This window comes from Schistocerca gregaria, chromosome 5 (genome assembly GCF_023897955.1).
Source record: "Schistocerca gregaria isolate iqSchGreg1 chromosome 5, iqSchGreg1.2, whole genome shotgun sequence".
NCBI lineage: Eukaryota > Metazoa > Arthropoda > Insecta > Orthoptera > Acrididae > Schistocerca > Schistocerca gregaria.
This window is the reverse complement of record NC_064924.1, coordinates 51,233,250-51,256,424: the sequence shown is the minus strand read 5'-3', so window position 1 is coordinate 51,256,424 and position 23,175 is coordinate 51,233,250. Positions and strand designations below refer to the sequence as shown.

Sequence of the window (23,175 nt, the reverse complement as noted above, 5' to 3'; positions counted from 1 at the left end):
CAAGTATTTTATTTCGGCTGTCAACAATGAGCTCTGCCCATACCAACTCACAGGAAATGTTTACTTCTAACAGTAACAAATACACCCCCACCAGCTGTGTTTAGCCTATCCTTTCGAAATACCGTTAGGTTCTTCGCAAAAATTTCGGCAGAACTTATCCACAGACATAGCCAGCTTTCAGTGCCTGGAACGTTTTGAACATCAGTGCTTTCTATTAGGGCTTGGTGCTCTGGTACTTTCCCAACACAGATGTGACCATTTTCCTTATACCGATGGTTCCTGAATCTAAGTTCTTCCTGTGCTCGACCTGCACCCTTTGAAACTGATGCCCTTTTCTATGTTTCCCCGAGAACCTCTAACCTAAAAAAACGCCCAGTCTACGCCAAACAGCCCCTGCTACCAGTGTAGCCATCTCCTGCATGTAGTGGACTCCTAACCTACTCAGCAGAACCCGAAACCCAACCACCATAAGGCATAAGTCGAGGTATCTGCAGTCTGTACGGTCGCAGAACCGGCTGAGCCTCGGATTCAGACCCTCCACTCGGCTCTGTACCAGAGGTCTGTAATCGATTCTGTCAACTATGCTGCCAGAGGTGAGATCTGCTTTCATCTCGCAAGTGAGACTGGAGCGTTTAGCATTTCTGTTAGCCGCTCAAAACCACAGAGAATCCCTTCTGAGCCAAAGCAATTGGTACCGACAGTTGCCACCACCTGCAGTTGACTGTACCCTGTGTCCTCATGGTATCTGGAAGGACATGTTCCACATGTGGAATGACTCCACCCCGTATGCATACAAAGTGAACATTGTATTTCTTCCTCTCCTTGACAGCCATGTCTGTAACAGGCCCCACAATGCACATAACTTTCGAGCACCTAGTTACCAAGAATACCATCCTCTGATTTCCTGGACCTGAGATGTTTCCTCTGAAACGGGACAAGCGATTGCATCTGGGTGAGGGACGCTATCAGTCGCAGACAGCACCTGTAACCTGTTTGTCAGATTAACTGGGGAAATCTTACGTGCTGCCTCCTGGACGTCTTTCGCCACCTGCAACGCCCTGAGGCGACCTACCACTCGACTACAGGTGAGGGGTCAACTTCAGTGCGAAAAGCTAAGCACTGGTGTGGACCAATCAGCATACTCAGACGTGCTGCAAGTCCGTTAGACCCCCACGGCCGGCCCACAACAGTGACACCGCTCAACAACAGCTTCAAGCTGTGTAAGCGAAGCCATCACGGCCTGGAGCTGAAAGCGAATTGTAAAACCAAATCGTTTGTATGTCTGTTTTGTTTTCGGGTGCAAAAACAACTAGGGTCATACGCGCCCATGTCAAAACTGTTGAACACGAAGATAAAGACGAGATAAAAACGTCTACATGTTAATATTAACTGACGGAAGAGGAGACAGCTAAAAACAGGGACTGTGGAGACAGATCTACAAAATACGTGGTAGACAAATGGAGATGTTGGACTAAAAGTTAAATGGCCTTTGCCATATTGCTACGACTGATAAAAAGTAAAACGCAGTGCACAGCCCATGCGTCGTTCACTAAATCGTCCGATAACTCAAACGGCAAACCCAAACAAGAACATAAGGGTTAAAAAAGGGCATTCCATTAGGAAATGGCGGCCAGTCAAAAGTTGAGTGCAGTGAGTACTAAGTGGTGGGGCAGCACCACTTAACAAATGGCGAGCGCTAAAACAACAGTGCCCAATGCACAATCTCATGGGGAAAGGGCCGAGAGGAGGTTGGCCAAGCATCTGGGAGAGGCAGAATAACCAGTAGATTTTTCTCGTGGAGGAAAAGGACACCACCTGCTGACAAACAGCAACATAGAGATCATCAAAGGGAATGTAATAAATTTGGAAATTTGTGGTAAGATCCTATGGGACCAAACTGCTGAGGTCATCGGTCCTTAGGCTTACACACTACCTGACCTAACTTACCATACGTTTAACACACACACCCATGTCCAAGGGAGGACTCGAACATCCGAAAGGGGCAGGCACTCGAACTGTGGCAAGGGCCTGAGACCATGCGGCTACCCTGTGCGATAGGAATGTAAAAACTAATGGGATGAGATACGAGGACTGTGGCTTTGGAAGCAGCATCAGCAGCCGCCTTTCCTGTCGGACCGATGTGACCAGGAACCCACATAAACAAGCTCCATCAAGAGTGAGCAAGTGACGGCCTTCCTGGACCCGTTGCACTAAGGGATGATCGGTGTGCAGCACACAGGCTTTGAACGGCACTGACAGAGTCGTAGAAGATGACGCAATTGAAAAGCCTCTGTCGCTGTATGTACTGGATGGCCTGATACAGGGCGAAAAGCTCTGCTGTAAATACTGAACAATGTTCCAGAAGCCAATACCGAAAAACATCGATGCCAATGACGAAGGCACGCATGACACCACGGTCAGTCCTTCAGTGTGTACAAACGCCTTTCATCATTGCAGCGCGTCAGCAATCGTAAGTAACGAAATGATTATGAAAAGTCCGCCTCGATTGCGCAAACTACCTGGTGTTTACCTAGGTTTCAGATTGGGTAACCACGCCTTCTTCGGAACAAATATAAAACAGCTTCCCTAAATAGGCACAGTCAAAGGCTAAAATCAACACCTACAGCGGCAAGACCCCATGGACACTTTTACAAATACATGGTACATATGTACCAAGTCAATAATGTTACTTATCTTAGCCCTGTGTGTGCTGCCTCGCCCCAGCCAGCGTACGTTGGTCACAGGCTCTCCATGGAACTCAGGCACCGCAGGCTACTCACACGTGCGGCTATTGAAATCATTGCGCATGCGCGGAGCCAGGAAACGTTCTTCTTATGTATGAGAGCGCGATTACAAAGTTAACACGGATCGGGACCTAACTGATTGCCAAAAGTTGTCGCACAAATAGCGCGGGAATTAAGACATATTTAATAGCAACGCACGACAAACTTTGTACACGGATGGTAAATCAGCCACAAGCTAATATGGAGGCACTAGAATTTGGTAGAAATTACAACTAAACTAAAAAGATAGCTATGCTAAGAACGTTATTGTTAACGGATAAAATCGCACTAATAATATCTGCAGCAGAAACAACCATAGTCGCTACATCGCCATAATACTAAGCGGCCGACCAGGCCGTAATCGGAAGACGTTAAAGATTTATTGTGTCGATGTAGCGACAATGGTTGTTTCTGCTGCAGATATTATTAGTGCGACGTATTTATATAGATTCCACAACTATTTTACGCTCTTTAGGAAGTGTATCTTTTAGTTCAATACCAGCATAATTTGTATCAAAGCAACATAGAATTGCACCTCCAAAAGATGAACTACATGTAAAAACTATAGTTAAATCTCCTAGAAAAATAATTTATTTATAATCTTTAAAAATCCACCAAGGATTGACAGTGGATAAAGTACTTCATTTCTCTTACTATTTATTTTCCCTGTATTAAGAATATGTCCTTCTAAACTTATTTTGTCAGTAACAGATGAAGTTAGGAGTAGTAAAACTGTTGATGAAATAGAAGGATCTTCAGTTCTAGACAATATATTGTTTCCTTTTTTTGTTATTACAAAGTCAAACAGTTTTGTTACATAATTATCAATTATTTTTGTTTGATTTTTCACCATGAGTTGGATAATCTGTACCATCATTTCCAATAATACTAAAATTCGTGTACAATTGTGCATGATTTGGATGAAACCAATCATCTCCAATATTTATTTCAATTTCTGTATGTTCATTAGTAGCATTTAAATTATTTTTGTTTTTTTTCATTAGCAGGGAATGAACAAAACTGATAACTTACTTTTATATTCATGACTGTTTTAGAAATTACTTATTTATTGAGGATAAAATTTATTAAGTTATTTCTAAAACTACTGTAACAGAAGCATCATTTAAGATAATTAAATTATCATTTTCATCAGTTATAGTAACTTCTAAATCTTGAATTGTTTTAAAAATAGGAATATTCATCGGACAATTTGGTTCATGAATTATTGGTCCACCAAACTCTGCATTATGTTTGAATGAAGGGATAATATTAGTCTCTTGCCCGCATCTCGTAGTTGTGGGGTAGCATTCTCGCTTCCCACGCCCGGGTTCCCGGGCTCGATTCCTGGCGGGGTCAGGGATTTTCTCTGCCTCATGATAGCTGGGTGTTGTGTGACGTCTTTAGGTTAGTTAGGTTTAAGTAGTTCTAAGTTCTAGGGGACTGTTGACCATAGACGTTAAGTCCCATAGTGCTCAGAGCCATTTGAACCATTTTTTATTAGTCTCTTTATGAAAATGATCAATCTGTTTTACATACGTTCCATCAGTAAGATTGAAATTTATATTAATTACTTCAAATCACTCCAGAAGCATCTTTTCTCATTAGCTTGAACAACTTGATTACTAAAACCAAGTAAACATCCAATAATATTTGCTATATACACTTACAATTTTATATCACTTTCAATGGTTACATTGTTTAAAATTTCATATGCTTTAATGTGTATTTTGGATTAATTCAAATCTAAAACTTTTTTAAAATATTTTGACCTATAGCTATTTCTATTGTTTATCCATCACAATAAAGTTTATTATTATTTGTGGTTGGAATGTTAAATAAAAAGCAAATAGTGAAAGAGTAGTATAACTATCACATATTGGAACAGTTAATCGTTTTCTAAGTACAGATGATTTATCACTAAGTTGAAGTAGGTGAATCATTTACTAATGAAAATAATGAAAAAATTATTAATAGACGTTAAATATTATAAACAAATGAACAAAACAGATTGGAACCCTAAAGTAAGAATTCCGGAAAATAAGTTAAAAAACATACATCGTAAACCTCTACCAAATTTTATAAGATGTCCAATAATTAGACCAAGTGGTTGTGGTAAAACAACATTAATGACTGATAATTATATTTTAGCTACAGGATAGTTGAATTGGAACCAAATTAAACATTTGTACATTTATTCAAAAAGTTTAGAACAACCAAAGCATCAAGAATTTATAAAACAATGTAAAAAAATTGAAGATAACATTAATAAACAAATTGTTAGTTTAATTGAAAATAATGAAGAAATTATTCCATTACATGAATGTAAAGACAATTCAGTTGTTGTATTTGATGACTTCATTCTAGAACATCAATATATTGTTAGAAATTATTCGGAGAGCATATCTCTGTGCGTGAATTGCGTCGCGGCATGCCTCTGTCCACCAAGGGAATAGGACACGACATGGAAAAGAGGAAGTAGAAGGAATGAAACGTTCTGCAGCAGTAAGGATAACATTTGATATTCCATATGGTCGTCACAACTGGAGAAATCTCGTGCCTTGAAGGTTACCAGGGAGGAGTAAAGTTGCCAGTCAGCATTAGCAAGCTGCCATTTTGGTGTGCACGTGGGTGGGGTTGAAGTCTGCAAACGGATAGCACACGGGAAACGGTCGCTCGAGTAGGTGTCAGAAAGAACAAACTACTCAAGACGACGGGCAAGCTGGGCAGTGCAGAATTATAGGTCCAAATGGGAATATGTGTGTGAGGTGTTGGAAAGGAAAGTGGGTGCTCCAGCGTTGAGGCAGAAGAGGTTAAGTTGTTTAAGAAGGTCAGCCAAGATGCCACGTTTCTGAGAGGTCCTGGGAGAACCCCAAAGTGGATGATGCACATTCAAGTCACCAAGTAGCAGAAATGGGGCAGGTAGCTGCCCGATAAGCTGAAGGAAGTCTGTCCAGATGACATCGAATGATGAAGGGACATAAATGGTACAGACGGAAAAAGTCAGGTGGAAAAGGCGATACGTAACAGCTTGAAAAATGGGTACTCATGGAGATCGATTGACTATGAATGTCATCCTGTATGAGCAGTATGGCCCCCCATGAGAACTTCTGTACCAAAGTGAGTGGGAGAAGGCTTACACTTGGTATGATTATATAAACTGTGGTAGCGCGACATTTTGCTGGAAAATAAATTCTGTGCACATATCCGTTTGCTATTGAGGCATAGATGATGTTCAAAAGAATTTCCGTATACAGTACGCTAGTTACAGCTGACTTGGCAAAAAGACAAAGGGACTATAAATCTTGTTACAGTTTACAGTACAAAAAAAAATTACCTTAGACGAGGCCCATACACATCCGATTACATAACGTTGGTTCTGAGCACCCCACAGCCGAACATTAAGCCTATTCAGTGTACAGCAGGTATGGAAGGCAGCTTAGTCACTACACATAATTTTGTTAAGAAAACCATCTCCAGTCTGCATTTTGTTAAACCTTTTAACCTAAAACTTACCTCCTTTTGTCATTCTTAAAGTTTGCACCTTGCAGTTTGTGGAGTCTGCATGACAGGCGTTCCTGTAACAAATAACATCTCAGGGCCACAGGATCATTGCCTTAGCTACAGATACACAACATGCGGGATCTGGTAGCATGGGGGTCGCCTGAAATTCGTTCGTCTTGGAAGATTTCTTTTTGTGTTTCTCTTCTTTAGTGGGATTAGATGACTTAGAGTTTTTCTGCATTATTTTCAAAGACTGACAGTCTGTGGCTCCATTAGCCTCTGGCTGGTATCCAGTTGCAGACCAGCAGGAAGTTTGGAGGGGGAATGTCCCACGGGACCTCTTCCTGGCTTGACAAGCTGAACGAGGGTGATGTGTGCCTCTCTGTGGGATGGGGATTTGTGTTCCTGGTGGCTGGGGAGCCATTGCTCCGAAAGTGAGTGTGGGGGAAGAAGAACGAGGTGAGTCCCAACTATCAGGGGGAGAGACAGTCAATGAAACTGAGGGCTTGTTGTAGGAGTCATAACAGCCTTGAGTACTGCGAAAGGCTGAAAGCAAGGGAAAACTACAGCCATAATTTTTTACGAGGGCATGCAGATTTACTGTATGGTTAAATGATGATGGTAAAATAGTCCCCTATTCAGATCTCCAAGCAGGGACTACTCAGGAGGACGTCATTATCAGGAGAAAGAAAACTGGCGTTCTATGTGTGATGTCATACCTGTAGCATATGACATTTTCATGCATGTAGAATGTAGATGCTCGTACTTTTTTTGGTCTCTTGGTATGTAAGTCAGATCCTTATATTCTTGTATTTTTTCTCTCTGAAAGACAGTGCAATTTGGTAATCAGAGAGAATGGTGCTCTCCACAGTTGACGCAAGTGGAGGGGGGAGGAGGGAGAGGCACCAAAAGAAACATTAGAGTGCTACAGTCATAAACAATCCACACAGACTGGACTGCCATCACAACATAAAGACAAGTGTCCGAATTTCATAGACATAAAGAGGACAAACAGTATCACATGACATCCGTATACCATCACCTTAATCTTTCCAGGCAATGAATCGCCATAAACACCAAGATGAAAGCCCCTTTAGCATCCATATTGTCCTTTGGCCCCCTTTCGAAACAACCTTACAAAGAATACAACCCATTGCTCCAAGACAGCATGTAGTTCATTGCCAGACTGCAAGAGGAAATCACAATGGAAAAAGATGTCTTGAACATGTTTAGAGTATTATGGATAGAAATAGTCATCAGAATGTCACCCAGCTTGTCACAAACAAGCAACGCCCACGAGTGGACAGTGAATGCTGTTTTAATCAAATTTGACTCATTCTTCATTCTGGAGATGTCTGTAACTTCCCCAAATTTGTTCTCTACAATCTTTACAAAGAATAAAGGCTTCATAGTCAAAAAGGAAACCTGATTTTTCTGTACATACCAGTTATTGGGGATAGTACTTGTCTGCTAGTTGCTTTGCCCAACACTCCTCCCAGGTTTTAGCCAGGGAAGGAAACTTTTGGAGTTTTATTTCTCTGCATTGAAAGAGTTCTCTCCTTCTGAAGAGATTGCTGGGGCCATATGGCCACCTGTGGGAGAAAGCTTCATCCACTTTGTATACAAGTCATATGCTGTGGTGCCACCCACTCTGAATGGGGGCTCTCTCCATGGGCACTATCGAACCTCAGCAACAGATTCCTGGCCAGTAATCCATTGTTCAGAGTCTCTGTGCCCCATTCACGATAGGCACACACTCCTTCGTAAACACAGGGAGGTTTCAGCTCAGGCACCAATAGTGCGAAACCTGTGTTCGCTAGGGGGCTAGAACCGTCAGTTACTTAACATGATGGGTACTGTGCTGTGTTTTTGGAGTATTATGTTACCGTAAAGGAATGGTGCTAAAATGGAAAGGCACAAAGGTGGAACAGGGACGACAATGGGTGATCTTGCCTCTGCGATTTGCTGTTCTGAAAAATTTGGAAAAGTGGTGGAAAGTCAAACCCAATAGTGGAGACCATGTATTTATTTATGAAAAGATGTAGAATGCCAGAAGTGAAATGGAGAACTAGAGCCCTATATTATGTACCAGCTGAAAATGGGGTCCACACCAGAAAGACCATCTGATGGAAAGAGAGAGAGGTAAAGAGATAGTGGCAGTATAGACTTGGAACACAGGAAGGCAAGTCATGCTGCAAAGGCTGGGGTACCATTGTAGGGAGGCATGTACTCACTAAAAGAGTTGTAACCCCATGGAGGGTGTTTTGTTTGTTCATTATTATAGATTGTAACAGTGAAAGGAATAAATGTTTATATGAGAGTGAACAGTTTTCACCTAAAACACCCATGTGCAATATCATTATCAAGTATTTACAAAACTGTGCTTTATTTGCTACTTACTGCATTGTTTTCTTCATATTCAAGAAAAAAGAAGCCCACAGTACAGTATCTACTGAAGTATTACTAATATGGTTAAGAAGAAATAAGAGGCTTAATATTGTATCTTTCTGGACACCCAAGTTTACTTCTGGACGAAGGCTAATTCCATAACACAGATCTACTGCCTACTGACACTTTCGTTGCAGATAACTCACAAAACTTCTACCACCACCACTACCACCACCACCACCCCCATCACCACCACAGCCACAAGAAAAATAAGTTCAGATCGCTTCCTAGTCAACTCTTATCCTGCTCTTCATGTTTGTAGTTCTGGTATACAAATATGATCTAGCCACTTTATTCTGTTTTATTAATTCGTCATTAATTACTCTAATATTTTCATTTTGCTTCTGATCTCTCAACTTCCATCCTTATGTGTGTCTCAAATTTCCTTTCAGTGACACCTTAATATTCTAATTTACTGGAAAGGATATGAACAACACACTCATGTACATGTCATTGTTACATAATTCATTGGTAGCTTCATTTTTTTCTTATTTTTCTGTACATTATGCAGTGCCAGGGACGAAGTACACAGGGAAATGCATCCAAAACAGCAGAAAGTGGGACAACCATGCAACACTGGTTCGAGATGCATGTGCACGACAGTCACGAGAGGAATTCTAAGATAAAGCATTCGACTCTGACGTCTCCATTCGCCATACTTACTTTGTCATTTTGGAACTCCATTCCACCACCACTGCGCCGAGGCGCCCCTTAAAGAAGCGGTCGTTAAACTGTAGGAAGAGTGCGTGGATGTCTGGGGTAGGGTCCGTGTACTCCAGGGATGGGTCCACCAGTGACAAACGTCTTCCACATTTAGGGCAGCACATGTCTGCTGCTGAGCGTTTCCTGGCCAGATGTGGCCTGTCTGCCCGCTGACTCACCACTGCTCACTGAAATCAAATGAGACCCACTGTTACGTACTGGTCACAATATCTCGCATATACAAGGTATTCGAGACAATTCATGCACTGAATGTAATTCATTATATGTAGCGGTCGCGCGGTTCCAGACTGAAGTGCCTAGAACCGCTCGGCCACACCGGCTGGCGTTTGTTTGTAAATTGATAATATTGTCTCAGAAACGTTGCAAGATACCAACCGAGCTACGACTCTGTGTACGATGGAAGGAGTCTGCTGCACTTGTACCTTCATGAGACAGTCAGCTCCCTCGAACCTATCTATCTACAGAGAGTGTACACAACATAAATAATAATAATTTTAATTAAGATTGTTTAAATGATACCAAGCTAGGTCCAAGTACAATGTTATGGTGTTGGTCCCTGCATTTAAAGTGCCTAACACGAAGTGGGACAGATATTTTAAGTTATAACACTGAATTCAAGATCCAGTGAAATCATATTATTTCTTATTTAAGTTCACATGACAACAAGGTACAATGATTCGATATTATGAAGTACAGCAGAATGTTGAGTTTCTACCACTAACAAACATTTATATAATAGTTTGACATACAATTAGAATGGAAACACTGTATTGGTTGCAAGTGAACACAGATGTAAGCATATTGGGCTGAAATGACAATCACAGAATTTACCTTTTGAGACTATCTGCTTGAGCAATTACAGGATTCTGACCACTATGTTATACATAGTCCCTGGCACCACACATCAGTGGGTCGCTGGTGAGCCACACAAATACTTACAAACACTGACAGAAAAAAAGAATGAAAATAGCAAATAATGCTCAGCCCATGAAAAATGGACCTTACCGTTGGTGGGAGGCTTCTACATCTACATCTACATCTACATCTACATGACTACTCTGCAATTCATATTTAAGTCACTGGCAGAGGGTTCATCGAACCACAATCATACTATCTCTCTACCATTCCACTCCCTAACAGGGCGCGGGAAAAACGAACACCTAAACCTTTCAGTTCGAGCTCTGATTTCTCGTATTTTATTTTGATGATCATTCCTACCTATGTAGGTTGGGCTCAACAAAATATTTTCGCATTCAGAAGAGAAAGTTGGTGACTGAAATTTCGTAAAGATCTCGCCGCAACGAAAAACGTCTTTGCTGTAATGACTTCCATCCCAATTCGCGTATCATATCTGCCACACTCTCTCCCCTATTACGTGATAATACAAAACGAGCTGCCATTTTTTGCACCCTTTCGATGTCCTCCGTCAATCCCTCCTCGTAAGGATACCACACCGCGCAGCAATATTCTAACAGAGGACGAACGAGTGTAGTGTAAGCGTCTCTTTAGTGGACTTGTTGCATCTTATAAGTGTCCTGCCAATGAAACGCAATCTTTGGCTCGCCTTCCCCACAATATTATCTATGTGGTCTTTCCAACTTGCCCGTATCAAGCGATTTGAGTTGCTTCGCAACCCCTAAGGTATCTACTTCTAAGAAACTCATGCTAGCGCAGCGAAGTCATTGATTGCGTCTTGCCGCTTGTGCACTTTACATACGACCAGAATTTCTTCGGATTTTTTACTAAATTTCGAGACAATGTTTCGTTGTGGAACCTATTAAAGGCATCTCGCATTGAAGTCCGTGCCAAGTTTCGCGCGTCTGTAAATTTTAGCCAATCTTCGGGATTTCGCGTTCTTCTGAACTTCGCATGCTTTTTCCGTTGCCTCTGCAACAGCGTTCGGATCTGTTTTGTGTACCACGGAGGATCCGTTCCATCTCTTACCAATTTATGAGGTATGAATCTCTCAATTGCTGTTGCTACTATATCTTTGAATTTGAGCCACATCTCGTCTACATTTGCATAGTCAGTTCGGAAGGAATGGAGATTGTCTCTTAGGAAGGATTCTAGTGACACTTTATCCGCTTTTTTAAACAAAATTATTTTGCGTTAGTTTCTGGTGGATTTGGAAGAAATGGTATTGAGCCTAGCTACAACGACCTTGTGATCACTAATCCCTGTATCAGTCATGATGCTCTCTATCAGCTCTGGATTGTTTGCGGCTAAGAGGTCAAGTATGTTTTCGCAACCATTTACAATTCGCGTGGGTTCGTGGACTAACTGCTCCAAATAATTTTCGGAGAAAGCATTTAGGACAATCTCGGAAGATGTTTTCTGCCTACCACCGGTTATGAACAAGTATTTTTGCCAACATATCGAGGGAAGGTTGAAGTCCCCACCAACTATAACCGTATGAGTCGGGTATTTATTCGTTACGAGACTCAAATTTCTCTGAACTGTTCCACAACTATATCATCGGAGTCTGGGGGTCGGTAGAAGGAGCCAATTATTAACTTAGTTCGGCTGTTAAGTATAACCTCCACCAATACCAATTCGCACGGAGTATCTACTTCTGTTTCACTACAAGATAAACCACTACTGACAGACACAAACACTCCACCACCAATTCTGCCTAATCTATCTTTCCCGAACACCGTCTACGACTTCGTAAAAATTTCTGCAGAACTTATTTCAGGCTTTAGCCAGCTTTCTGTACCTATAACAATTTCAGCTTCTGTGCTTTCTTTTAGCGCTTGATGCTCAGGGACTTTCCCAGCACAACTACAACAATTTACAACTACAATTCCGAATGTTCCTAGATCCAAGCACGTCCTGTATTTACCATGCACCCTTTGAGATTGCAGCTCACTCCATACTTTCCCGAGGCCTTCTAACCTAAAAAACCGCCCAGTCCACGCCACACAGCCTCCACTACCCGTGTAGCCGCCAGCTGAGTGTAGTGAACTCCTATTCAGCGGAACCCGAAACCCCACCACCCTACGGCGCAAGTCAAGGAATCTGCGTGCCTCAGCAATACAGACAGCCGCAAAAAGGTGGGAATTTAAGGAGATGGGAACTGGATAAAGTGAAAGAACCAGAATTTGTAGAGAGCTCCAAGGAGAGCAATAGGGAACGATTGACAAGAATGGGGGAAAGAAATACAGTAGAAGAAGAATGGGTAGCTTTGAGGGATGAAATAGCGAAGGAAGCAATCAAGTAGGTAAAAAGACGAGGGCTAGTAGAAATCCTTGCGTAACAGGAGAACTATTGAATTTAATTGATGAAATGAGAATATATCAAAATGCAGTAAATGAAGCAGGCAAAAAGGAATACAAACGTCTCAAAAATGAGATCGACAGGAAATGCAAAATGGCTAAGCAGGTATGAGTAGAGGACAAATGTAAGGATGTAGAGGCATGTATCAAAGGGGAAAGATAGATACTGCCTACATGAAACTTAAAGAGACTTTTGGAGAAAAGAGAACCAATTGTATGAATATCAAGAGATCAGATGGAAACCCAGTTCTAAGCAAAGAAGGGAAAGCAGAAAGGTGGAAGGAGTATATAGAGGGTCTATACGATGTTCTTGAGGACAATATTATGGAAATGGAAGAGGACGTAGATGATGACGAAATGGGAGATACGATACTGCGTGAACAGTATGACAGACGTAAGTCCGATCAAGGCCCCGGGAGTAGACAACATTCTATTAGAACTACTGACGGCCTTGGGAGAGCCAGCCCTGACAAAACTCTACTATCTGGTGAGCAAGACGTATCAGGCAGGCGACATACCCTCAGACTTCAAGAAGTATATAATAATTCCAGTCTCAAAGAAAGCAGGTGTTTACAGATGTGAAAATTACCGAACTATCAGTGTAATAAGTCACGGCTGCAGAATACTAACACGAATTCTTTACAGACGAACTCGGGGAAGATCAGTTTGGATTGCTTAGAAATGTTGGAACACATGAGGCAATACTGACCCCACGAGGCTGGCCTGTGTGGCCGAGTGGTTCTAGGCGCTACAGTGTGGACCGCTACGGTCGCAATTTCGAATACTGCATCGGGTATGAATGTGTGTGATGTCCTAAGGTTAATTAGGTTTAAGTAGTTCTAAGTTCTCCTAGAACTTAGAGATTAATGAGCTTAGATGTTAGGTTCCATAGTGATCAGAACCATTTGAACCATTTTTTTACCCTACGACCTATCGAAGATAGATTAAGGAAAGGCAAATTTACGTTTCTAGTATTTGTAAACTTATAGATAACTTTTAACACTGTTGACTGGAAAACTTTCTTTCAAATTCTGAAGGTGACCGGGGTCAAATATAGGGAACGCAAGGCTATTTACAATTTGTACAGCCACCAGATGGCAGTTATAAGATGGACAGGGCATCAAAGGGAAGCAGTGGTTGGAAAGGGAGTGAGACAGGGTTGTAGTCTCTCCCCGATGTTACTGAAGATGTATAGTGAGCAAGCAGTAAAAGACACAAAACAAAAATTCGGAATAGTAATTAAAATCCATGGAGAAGGAATAAAAACTTTGAGGTTTCCCGATGACATTGTAATTCTGTCAGAGACAGCAAAGTACTTGGAAGACCAGTTGAACGGAATGGACAGTGTCTTGAAAGGAGGATATAAGATGAACCTCAACAAAAGAAAGACGAGGATAATGGAATGGTTGATTGGTTGGTTTGGGGAAGGAGACGAGACAGCGTAGTCATCGGTCTCATCGGATTAGGGAAGGATGGGGAAGGAAGTCGGCCGTGCCCTTTCAGAGGAACCATCCTGCCATTTGCCTGGAGCGACTTTGGGATATCACGGAAAACCTAAATCAGGATGGCCGGACTCGGGATTGAACCGTCGCCCTCCCGAATGCGAGTCCAGTGTTTAACCACTGCGCCACCTCGCTCGGTGATAATGGAATGTAGTCGAATTAAATTGGGTGATGCTGAGGGAATTAGATTAGGAAATGAGACACTTAAAGTAGTAGATGAGTTTTGCTATTTGGGGAGCAAGATAACTAATGATGGTCGAAGTAGAGAGGATACAAATGTAGACTCCCAATGACAAGGAAAGTGTTTCTGAGAAAGAGAAATTTGTTAACATCAAGTATAGATTTAAATGTCAGGAAGCCGTTTCTGAAAGTATTTGTATGGAGTGTAGCGATGTATGGAACTGAAACATGGACGATAAATACACTCCTGGAAATTGAAATAAGAACACCGTGAATTCATTGTCACAGGAAGGGGAAACTTTATTGACACATTCCAGGGGTCAGATACATAACATGGTCACACTGACAGAACCACAGGCACATAGACACAGACAACAGAGCATGCATAATGTCGGCACTAGTACAGTGTATATCCACCTTTCGCAGCAATGCAGGCTGCTATTCACCCATGGAGACGATCGTAGAGATGCTGGATGTAGTCCTGTGGAACGGCTTGCCATGGCACTTCCACCTGTCGCCTCAGTTGGACCAGCGTTCGTGCTGGACGTGCAGACCGCGTGAGACGACGCTTCATCCAGCCCCAAACATGCTCAATGGGGGACAGATCTGGAGATCTTGCTGGCCAGGGTAGTTGAATTACACCTTCTAGAGCACGTTGGGTGGCACGGGATACATGCGGACGTGCATTGTCCTGTTGGAACAGCAAGTTCCCTTGCCGGTCTAGGAATGGTAGAACGATGGGTTCGATGACGGTTTGGATGTACCGTGCACTATTCAGTGTCCCCTCGACGATCACCAGAGGTGTACGGCCAGTGTAGGAGATCGCTCCCCACACCATGATGCCGGGTGTTGGCCCTGTGTGCCTCGGTCGTATGCAGTTTTGATTGTGGCGCTCACCTGCACGGCGCCAAACACGAATACGACCATCATTGGCACCAAGGCAGAAGCGATTCTCATCGCTGAAGACGACACGTCTCCATTCGTCCCTCCATTCACGCCTGTCGCGACACCACTGGAGGCGGGCTGCACGATGTTGGGGCGTGAGCGGAAGACGGCCTAACGGTGTGCGGGACCGTAGCCCAGCTTCATGGAGACGGTTGCGAATGGTCCTCGCCGATACCCCAGGAGCAACAGTGTCCCTAATTTGCTGGGAAGTGGCGGTGCGGTCCCCTACGGCACTGCGTAGGATGCTACGGTCTTGGCGTGCATCCGTGCGTCGCTGCGGTCCGGTCCCAGGTCGACGGGCACTTGCACCTTCCGCCGACCACTGGCGACAACATCGCTGTACTGTGGAGACCTCACGCCCCACGTGTTGAGCAATTCGGCGGTACGTCCACCCGGCCTCCCGCATGCCCACTATACGCCCTCGCTCAAAGTCCGTCAACTGCACATACGGTTCACGTCCACGCTGTCGCGGCATGCTACCAGTGTTAAAGACTGCGATGGAGCTCCGTATGCCACGGCAAACTGGCTGACACTGACGGCGGCGGTGCACAAATGCTGCGCAGCTAGCGCCATTCGACGGCCAACACCGCGGTTCCTGGTGTGTCCGCGGTGCCGTACGTGTGATCATTGCTTGTACAGCCCTCTCGCAGTGTCCGGAGCAAGTATGGTGGGTCTGACACACCGGTGTCAATGTGTTCTTTTTTCCATTTCCAGGACTGTAGTTTAGACAAGAAGAGAATAGACGCTTTCGAAATGCGGTGCCACAGAAGAATGTTGAAGATTAGTTGGGTAGATAACATAACTAATGAGGAAGTACTGAATAGAATTTGTGGTACAGTTTGACTAGAAGAAGGGATTGGTTGGTTGGTTCTGAGGCAACAAGGGATCACGAATTTAGTATTTGTGAGCAGCGTTGAGAATAAAAATCGTAGACGGAGACCAAGAGATGAATACACTAAGCAGATTCAGAAGGATGTGGGTTGCAGTAGGTACTGGGAGATGAAGAAGCTTGCACAGGATAGAGTAGCATGGAGAGATGCATCAACCCAGTCTCTGGACTGAAGACCACAACAACAACAACACAACAGCAACAGCAAAAAAAGTGGAATAATGAAAATTTGGGAATACATTTGTCTAGATAACATATTGAAATTATTAACATTGCAAGATCACCGGTTAATGTAACTGCAAGGTAAGCCATAGCAAATTTGAAATGCTGCTACATTAATAACTGGTGTAACCGCCAGAACATTGAATGCAAGCATTCAAATGTGCATATTCTGTACTGTACTGTACATGTGCTGGATGTCAGTTTGTGGAATAGGGATGCATTCCTGTTGCTCTTTATGGGTCAGTACAGGTATGGTTAATGCTGGTTGTCAATGATGCTGGAGTTGTCTTACGATGATGTCCCATATGTACTCGAGCGGAGAAAGATCTTGTGTTCGAGCATCCCAAGGCAACAAGTCGACACCGTTTAGAGCACGTGGTTTTACAACAGCGACATGTGTGCGAACTTCAAACTGTTGGAAGACACCCTCAGAAACGTTGTTCATGAATGGCGCCATAACAGGTCGAATCACCCAACTGAAGTATAAATTTGCAGTCAGGGTGTGTGGGGTAATGACGAGAGTGTTCCTGCTGTCACACGAAATCACATCCTAGACCGTAACTCCAGGCGTAGTTGCAGCATGTCGAGCACGTGGATAGGTTGGCTGCAGTCTCCCAACTGGCCTGCAGCTGACCATCACTTAGCAATCACAGGCTCTGAGGCAGAACCAGTTTTTCATCAGAAAACGCAACAGACCTCCACCCCGCCCTCCAATCAGATATCGCTTGACACCACTTTAGTCGCACATAGCTTTGGGTCAGTGGAATGCTCGCTACAGGATATTTAGCTCGGAGCCGTCCTCGAAGTAACCGATTCATAACACTTCGTTGTGTCACTGTGGTGCCAGCTGCTGCAGATGCAGTACGACGTGCCATAACATTAGGCTTAAGACGATGGTCTTCCCTCCTGGTAGTGCCACATGGCCGTCCAGAGCTCACACATTTTGCGACCATACATTCTCGTGACCACCGCTGTCAGCAGTCATGAACAGTGGCTACATTCCTGCCAGGCCTCTCTGCAGTATCGCAGTAGAAACCTTCAGCTTCTCATAACCCTATTACACGACCTCGTTCAATGCCAGTGAGGTGTTGATTATGGTGTCTCTGTGGCCTTAAAGGCATCAACTCGCCACGTCGAATTTAGAAGGTAATTAATGTCCACGACCGTTACAGCCTGTATTTAAAACAAATCTGATTTTCATCCTCATAGTAACACTACAAGCGCCACTCTTATAACATCGTTGCGAATTTCAACAGACATCTTTCAAATAAAGAAACACGCTTGTCCGTTTATGTGGCACAACTCCTCCTCCGTGTTGCGATTTTTGTTTTCCATCAGTGTATATGGAATGTTCCAATTGCGCCTGAACTTCATCAAAGTCTCAAAACCCCCTACTGCAGGCACATGTTACTGTGGTGTGCAGGAAACTGCAACTGCATGACGTGTGTGACCACAGCCAGATAAGCCACAAGCATCAGTCGCAGGACGGCCAGATATACATCGTCTCCGACGGCTTTTGTCTGCAGATTATCGTCGTGAGGCAGGATCCATATCGAGTACAAAACGTGTGTACTGAAAGCCAACGCTCTCAGCATTCTCACTCCACAAGTGCCTGCTGTGCAGCCCTCGAGACTCCTCATCTTCAGAGTTGTGTTTATAATTTCGTACATCTCCATCCGCCAGTCTGAGTGCTCACTTTCCCGCTTCCGTCCAATGGAAAGTTTAATAACGAAATCGTTTCCTCTGGATACAGTAACCTTTTGAATGAGCCAATACACTGCGTTCACGAATACGGAAATTCCCGCCCAAAATTTCTTCCCGGTTCAGAACAAGGCTGTTTCCCTTCCGCCCCCACAAAACAGAAAACAATATATTGCTCGTGATGGCTTCCGTGCAACATGGAAAGAAGTTATCTTGTATCGTTTTCAGTCAGACGATCAGGAATGCGTCCTTCTGGCAAAAAAAGCTGTCTTCAAGTTTTCTATAACCACAGTGCGTTCACTGAATATGTTACAATGCTGGCCATTAAAATTGCTACAACACGAAGATGACGTGCTACAGACGCGAAATTTAACCGACAGGAAGAAGATGCTGTGATATGGAAATGATTAGCTTTTCAGAGCATTCGCACAACGTTGGCGCCGGTGGCGACACCTACAACGTGCTGACATGAGGAAAGTTTCCAACCGATTTCTCGTACACAAACAGCAGTTAACCGGCGTTGCCTGGTGATACGTTGTTGTAATGCCTCTTGTAAGGAGGAGAAATGCGTACCACCACGTTTCCGACTTTCGTCAAGGTCGGATTGCAGCCTATCGTGATTGCGGTTTATCGTATCGCGACATTTCCCTAAATCGTTTCAGGCAAATGCCGGGATGGTCCCTTTGAAAGGGCACGGCCGATTTCCTTCCCCATCCTTCCCTAACCCGAGCTTCCGCTCCGTCTCTAATGACCTCGTTGTCGACGGGACGTTAAACACTAACCACCACCACGTATCGCGACATTGCTGCTCGCGTTGGTCGAGATCCAATCACTGCTAGCAGAATATGTAATCTGTGGGTTCAGGAGGGTAATACGGAACGCCGTGCTGGATCCCAACGGCTTCGTACCACTAGCAGTCGAGATGACAGGCATCTTGTCCGCGTGGCTGTAACGGATCGTGCAGACACGTCTCGATCCCTGAGTCAACGCATGGGTACGTTTGCAAGACAACTACCATCTGCACGAATAGTTCGACGACGTTTGCAGCAGCACCGACTATCAGCTCGGAGACCACGGCTGCGGTTACCCTTGACGCTGCATCACAAACAGGACCGCCCGCGATGGTGTACTCAACGACGAACCTGAGTGCACGAATGGCAAAACGTCATTTTTTCGGCTGAATCCAGATTCTGTTTACAGCATCAATATGGTCGCATCCGTGTTTGGCGACATCGCTTTGATCGCACATTGGAAGCGTGTATTTGTCATCGCCATACCGGCATATCACACGGCGTGATGGTATGGGGTGCCATTGGTTACACGTCTCGGTCACATCTTGTTCGCACTGACGACACTTTTAACAGTATACGTTACATTTCAGATCTGTTACGACCTGTGGCTCCACCCTTCATTCGATCCCTGTGAAACCCTACATTTCAGCAGGATAATGCACGACCGTATGTTGCAGGTCCTGTACAGGCCTTTCTGGATACAGAAAATGTTCGACTGCTGCCCTGGCCAGCACATTCTTCAGATCTCTCACCAACTGAAAACGTCTGGTCAATGGTGGCCGAGCAACTGGCTCGTCACAATACGCAAGTCACTACTCTTGATGAACTGTGGTATCGTGTTGAAGCTGCATGGGCAGCTGTACCTGTACAGGCCATTCAAGGTCTGACTCAATGCCCAGACGTATCAAGGCCGTTATTACGGCCAGAGATGATTGTTCTGGGTATTGATTTCTCAGTATCTATGCCCCCAAATTGTGTGAAAATGTAATCACATATCTGTTCTAGTATAATATATTTGTCCAATGAATACCCGTTTATCATCTGCAGTTCATCTTGGTGTAGCAATTTTAATGGCCAGCAGTGTATTTTGCCAGTTAAAACTCAATCAGTTGCTCGCTATGTTTCTGGAGAGAGGCCGTTTCTGCAGGCAGTTGCCGTGCACGGACTGGATATCCAGCTCATAGCATCACCACCAGAGCCTGCTAACGCACCGCCCTTATCATAGTTATCGACCCACGGTCAGTGATCCCTCGTAGGCCAGAAACCTCTACTTCGAGGCGGCCTACAGGTAAACAGGACCACTTCTCCCTACCAGGTTTCTCCGTTGCTCACTAGATCCTTCAGATCCAAAGATTTACAGGCCAATATGCCTAATAAACACCCCAGCAAAGATTCAGTAGAAGCTACTGTGTAAGCGCCTGCAAACACACAGAACTCTCAGGGGTATGAGCCAACACCAATTCGGCCTCATAATGGCAGATCAATAGATGACGCCAACAACCAGGCCCTACACATAGTTAATATTACAAAACAGAAATGCGCCATGGCAATAGTGATTGACATTGCCGGAGCATTCGATAACCTCTGGTGGCCCGCACTGTTTCAAAGGTTAAAACATCTTGAGGTACCGCAGCCACTGTTCAACAGTTTCCTAGACTACTGTAAAGAGTCGAATGGCAGATGGACAGCCGGAAAGTAATTAAAGGAATTACCAAAGACACTCCTCAAGGGTCGATCTGCTGCTCCCATCTGCGGGTACATAACAATCGAACTCCTCCTTCAACTTCTGGATGGGGACCCAGACGGAATTGTCGCCTACGCACATGACCTATTAGTTGTAGTCACTGCAAACAACAGAGCCCAGTTAGAAGAGGAAGCCAGTGGGATACTAAAAACAGTTACACAATGGTGGCAACAACAAACTCAGGATAGCCGAAAATAAAGCAACATACACATTACTGAAAGGATCACCTCAAAAGAACCCTACGGTTAAAATTGGGGACACAATCATCAAACGAGCACACGTTACGCGCTATCTTGGGGTACACATAGATGAAAAATTGAATTTCCACGAACACATAAGGCGAACAACAGACAAAGCAGAAAAATACTACACAAACTGGTGAGGCTAAATTCAAAATAGTACAGATCAGACGAGGGCAGAGAAGTGTCCTACTTAGGCTATCTGGAGCCTTCAGCGGATGCACTGTGTGTGGCGCTCGGAATATGCCCCGTAGATATCACGATCAAATACAAAGCTGCAAGGTACTGGTTAAAGGTGGGCAGACTAGATAAGGTACACACAATAACCGGTGTGTCGATAGAGACGAAACATCACCTTAAAAGTTGGCGTCTGGATACATGGCAAGGTGAGTGGGATGTAATTTCAAATTGTTCAAATGGCTCTGAGCACTATGGGACTTAACATCTGAGGTCATCAGTCTCCTAGAACTTAGAACTACTTAAACCTAACTAACCTAAGGACATCACACACATCCATGCCCGAGGCAGGATTCGAACCTGCGACCGTAGCAGTCACGCGGTTCCGGAATGAAGTGCCTAGAACCGCTCGGCCACCGCAGCCGGCTGATTGGGATGTAAATAATAAGGGACGTAGACTGCACGACTTCCTCCCTGACATAAGAGAGCGGTTGAGAATGAAACATATCGATCCCAGCCGCGGTATGGTACATTTCTTAACCGGACGCGGGCCTTATCTCACTCACTTGAACCACATGAGTCTGAGGCAGACACCTACATGCACATACGGGGAAGAAGGTTCCCCAGAACACACTGTCTTTTTCTGCGGGCTATACGCTAACAAAAGTCATACACTACACCTACACTACACAGATACAGGCATAGATATATACGCAGCAATAAGAGACGAGAACAATGGGCACAATTAAACGTACTGACAAACAGTATTCCAAAAACAACACATGAAGAGTACATGAGGACACGACATAACAGACGTGCCTATGTGCAACGTAACAACAATCTCCAGAGGGTGAACAGCGAAAACAGTGATAACGAAGGGGAACAGGGGGAGGAAGCCGAGTTGTGACAGTAAATGAGCATAAGGTGCTGGCGGTCTAGCCAAGAAATCACCAGATGCTGTACACGGATGGGCACCTGAAGTTAATACGTAGGATTAGTAATGAATATTATACTATTTCTCTACTAATAACCATTTGTGTGTGTGTGTGTGTGTGTGTGTGTGTGTGTGTGTGTGTGTGTGTGTGTGTGTGTGTGAGGGCGCGTGTGCGCATGTGTTTCTGTGTGTGTGTGCGTGTGTGTGTGTGTGAATGGAAGTCAACGGCTTGAAGAAACCATTCCGAGGTATTCACCGTCAGTCACATTCAGTGAAGGTACTAACAAACCTCTCCTCTATCCTGTCATCTTTTTATATTCTTCTTAAAAACAACAAAATGTATTTATATTTCAACCTTAAATTATTTTTATTTTAAAAACTGTCATCCTTTGCAAATGTTGTAGATAAAACAAAAGAAAAGGAAACTGTAAAAAGATGAAAAAAGAAACTTGTAAGATGTACGACCTGTTTTAAAACATCAGGTAACAGGTTTATAATTTAGCAATAAATGATAAATGTTCACTATCATTCATTAACGTTACTAAAAGCGTGCACTGTACACACTTTACCTAAATTCAACCAAAGGAGGAGAGAAAGTGAAACTGCAAATGGATCACTTAACACTCATGAACCCCCGCAAGGAAGTTTAATGTCACAAGCACGATTTACTTAGTTCCCAAATTAGGGGATCGGCAATAAGGAATGAATTAAAACTGGGCGGAGGGAACCTAGTCTCAAGCTGACGCCTCTCGATATTCCTATTCCGCGGTACCAATGAAGGTTTCCGTTGGTTAACAGGTGAACGCCATAGCAGGAAGCCCCTTTCCAAATATTCCCAGCCTTCTGGAACATTTGGTTGAACAGAACTGCGACTGATGTGTCGCATCTCAGACAGCCCACTCTGCTACTTGGAGTAAAGGATGGAGGAGGAAAAAGAAGAATCGACCTGTGACCACGCTTTTTGACGTACCACAAACTTGATTTCCTGCATTTGCCTACAGTGGATTACGTGACACTAAATCCGAACTATTTTTTGGTAACAGTTTACAACAACTATACTGCTACATGTTTAAATGTACAAGGTGTTTCCAAATTCGTTTTACAGATTTCTGTGGGTCTCT

At 43.9% G+C, this 23,175-nt stretch overlaps 1 protein-coding gene across 1 annotated transcript in view; it reads right to left on the bottom strand.

Annotated features, from left to right (window-relative positions):
- Positions 1-23,175, bottom strand: part of LOC126273159 (DNA-dependent metalloprotease dvc-1-like) — a 76,167-nt gene that overhangs the window by 32,463 nt on the left and 20,529 nt on the right. The window contains exon 2 of the mRNA XM_049976625.1: positions 9,396-9,622. Within this exon, the coding sequence (XP_049832582.1) occupies positions 9,396-9,559 (164 nt within the window). The 5' untranslated portion in view covers positions 9,560-9,622. The remainder of the gene's footprint in view (positions 1-9,395; positions 9,623-23,175) is intronic.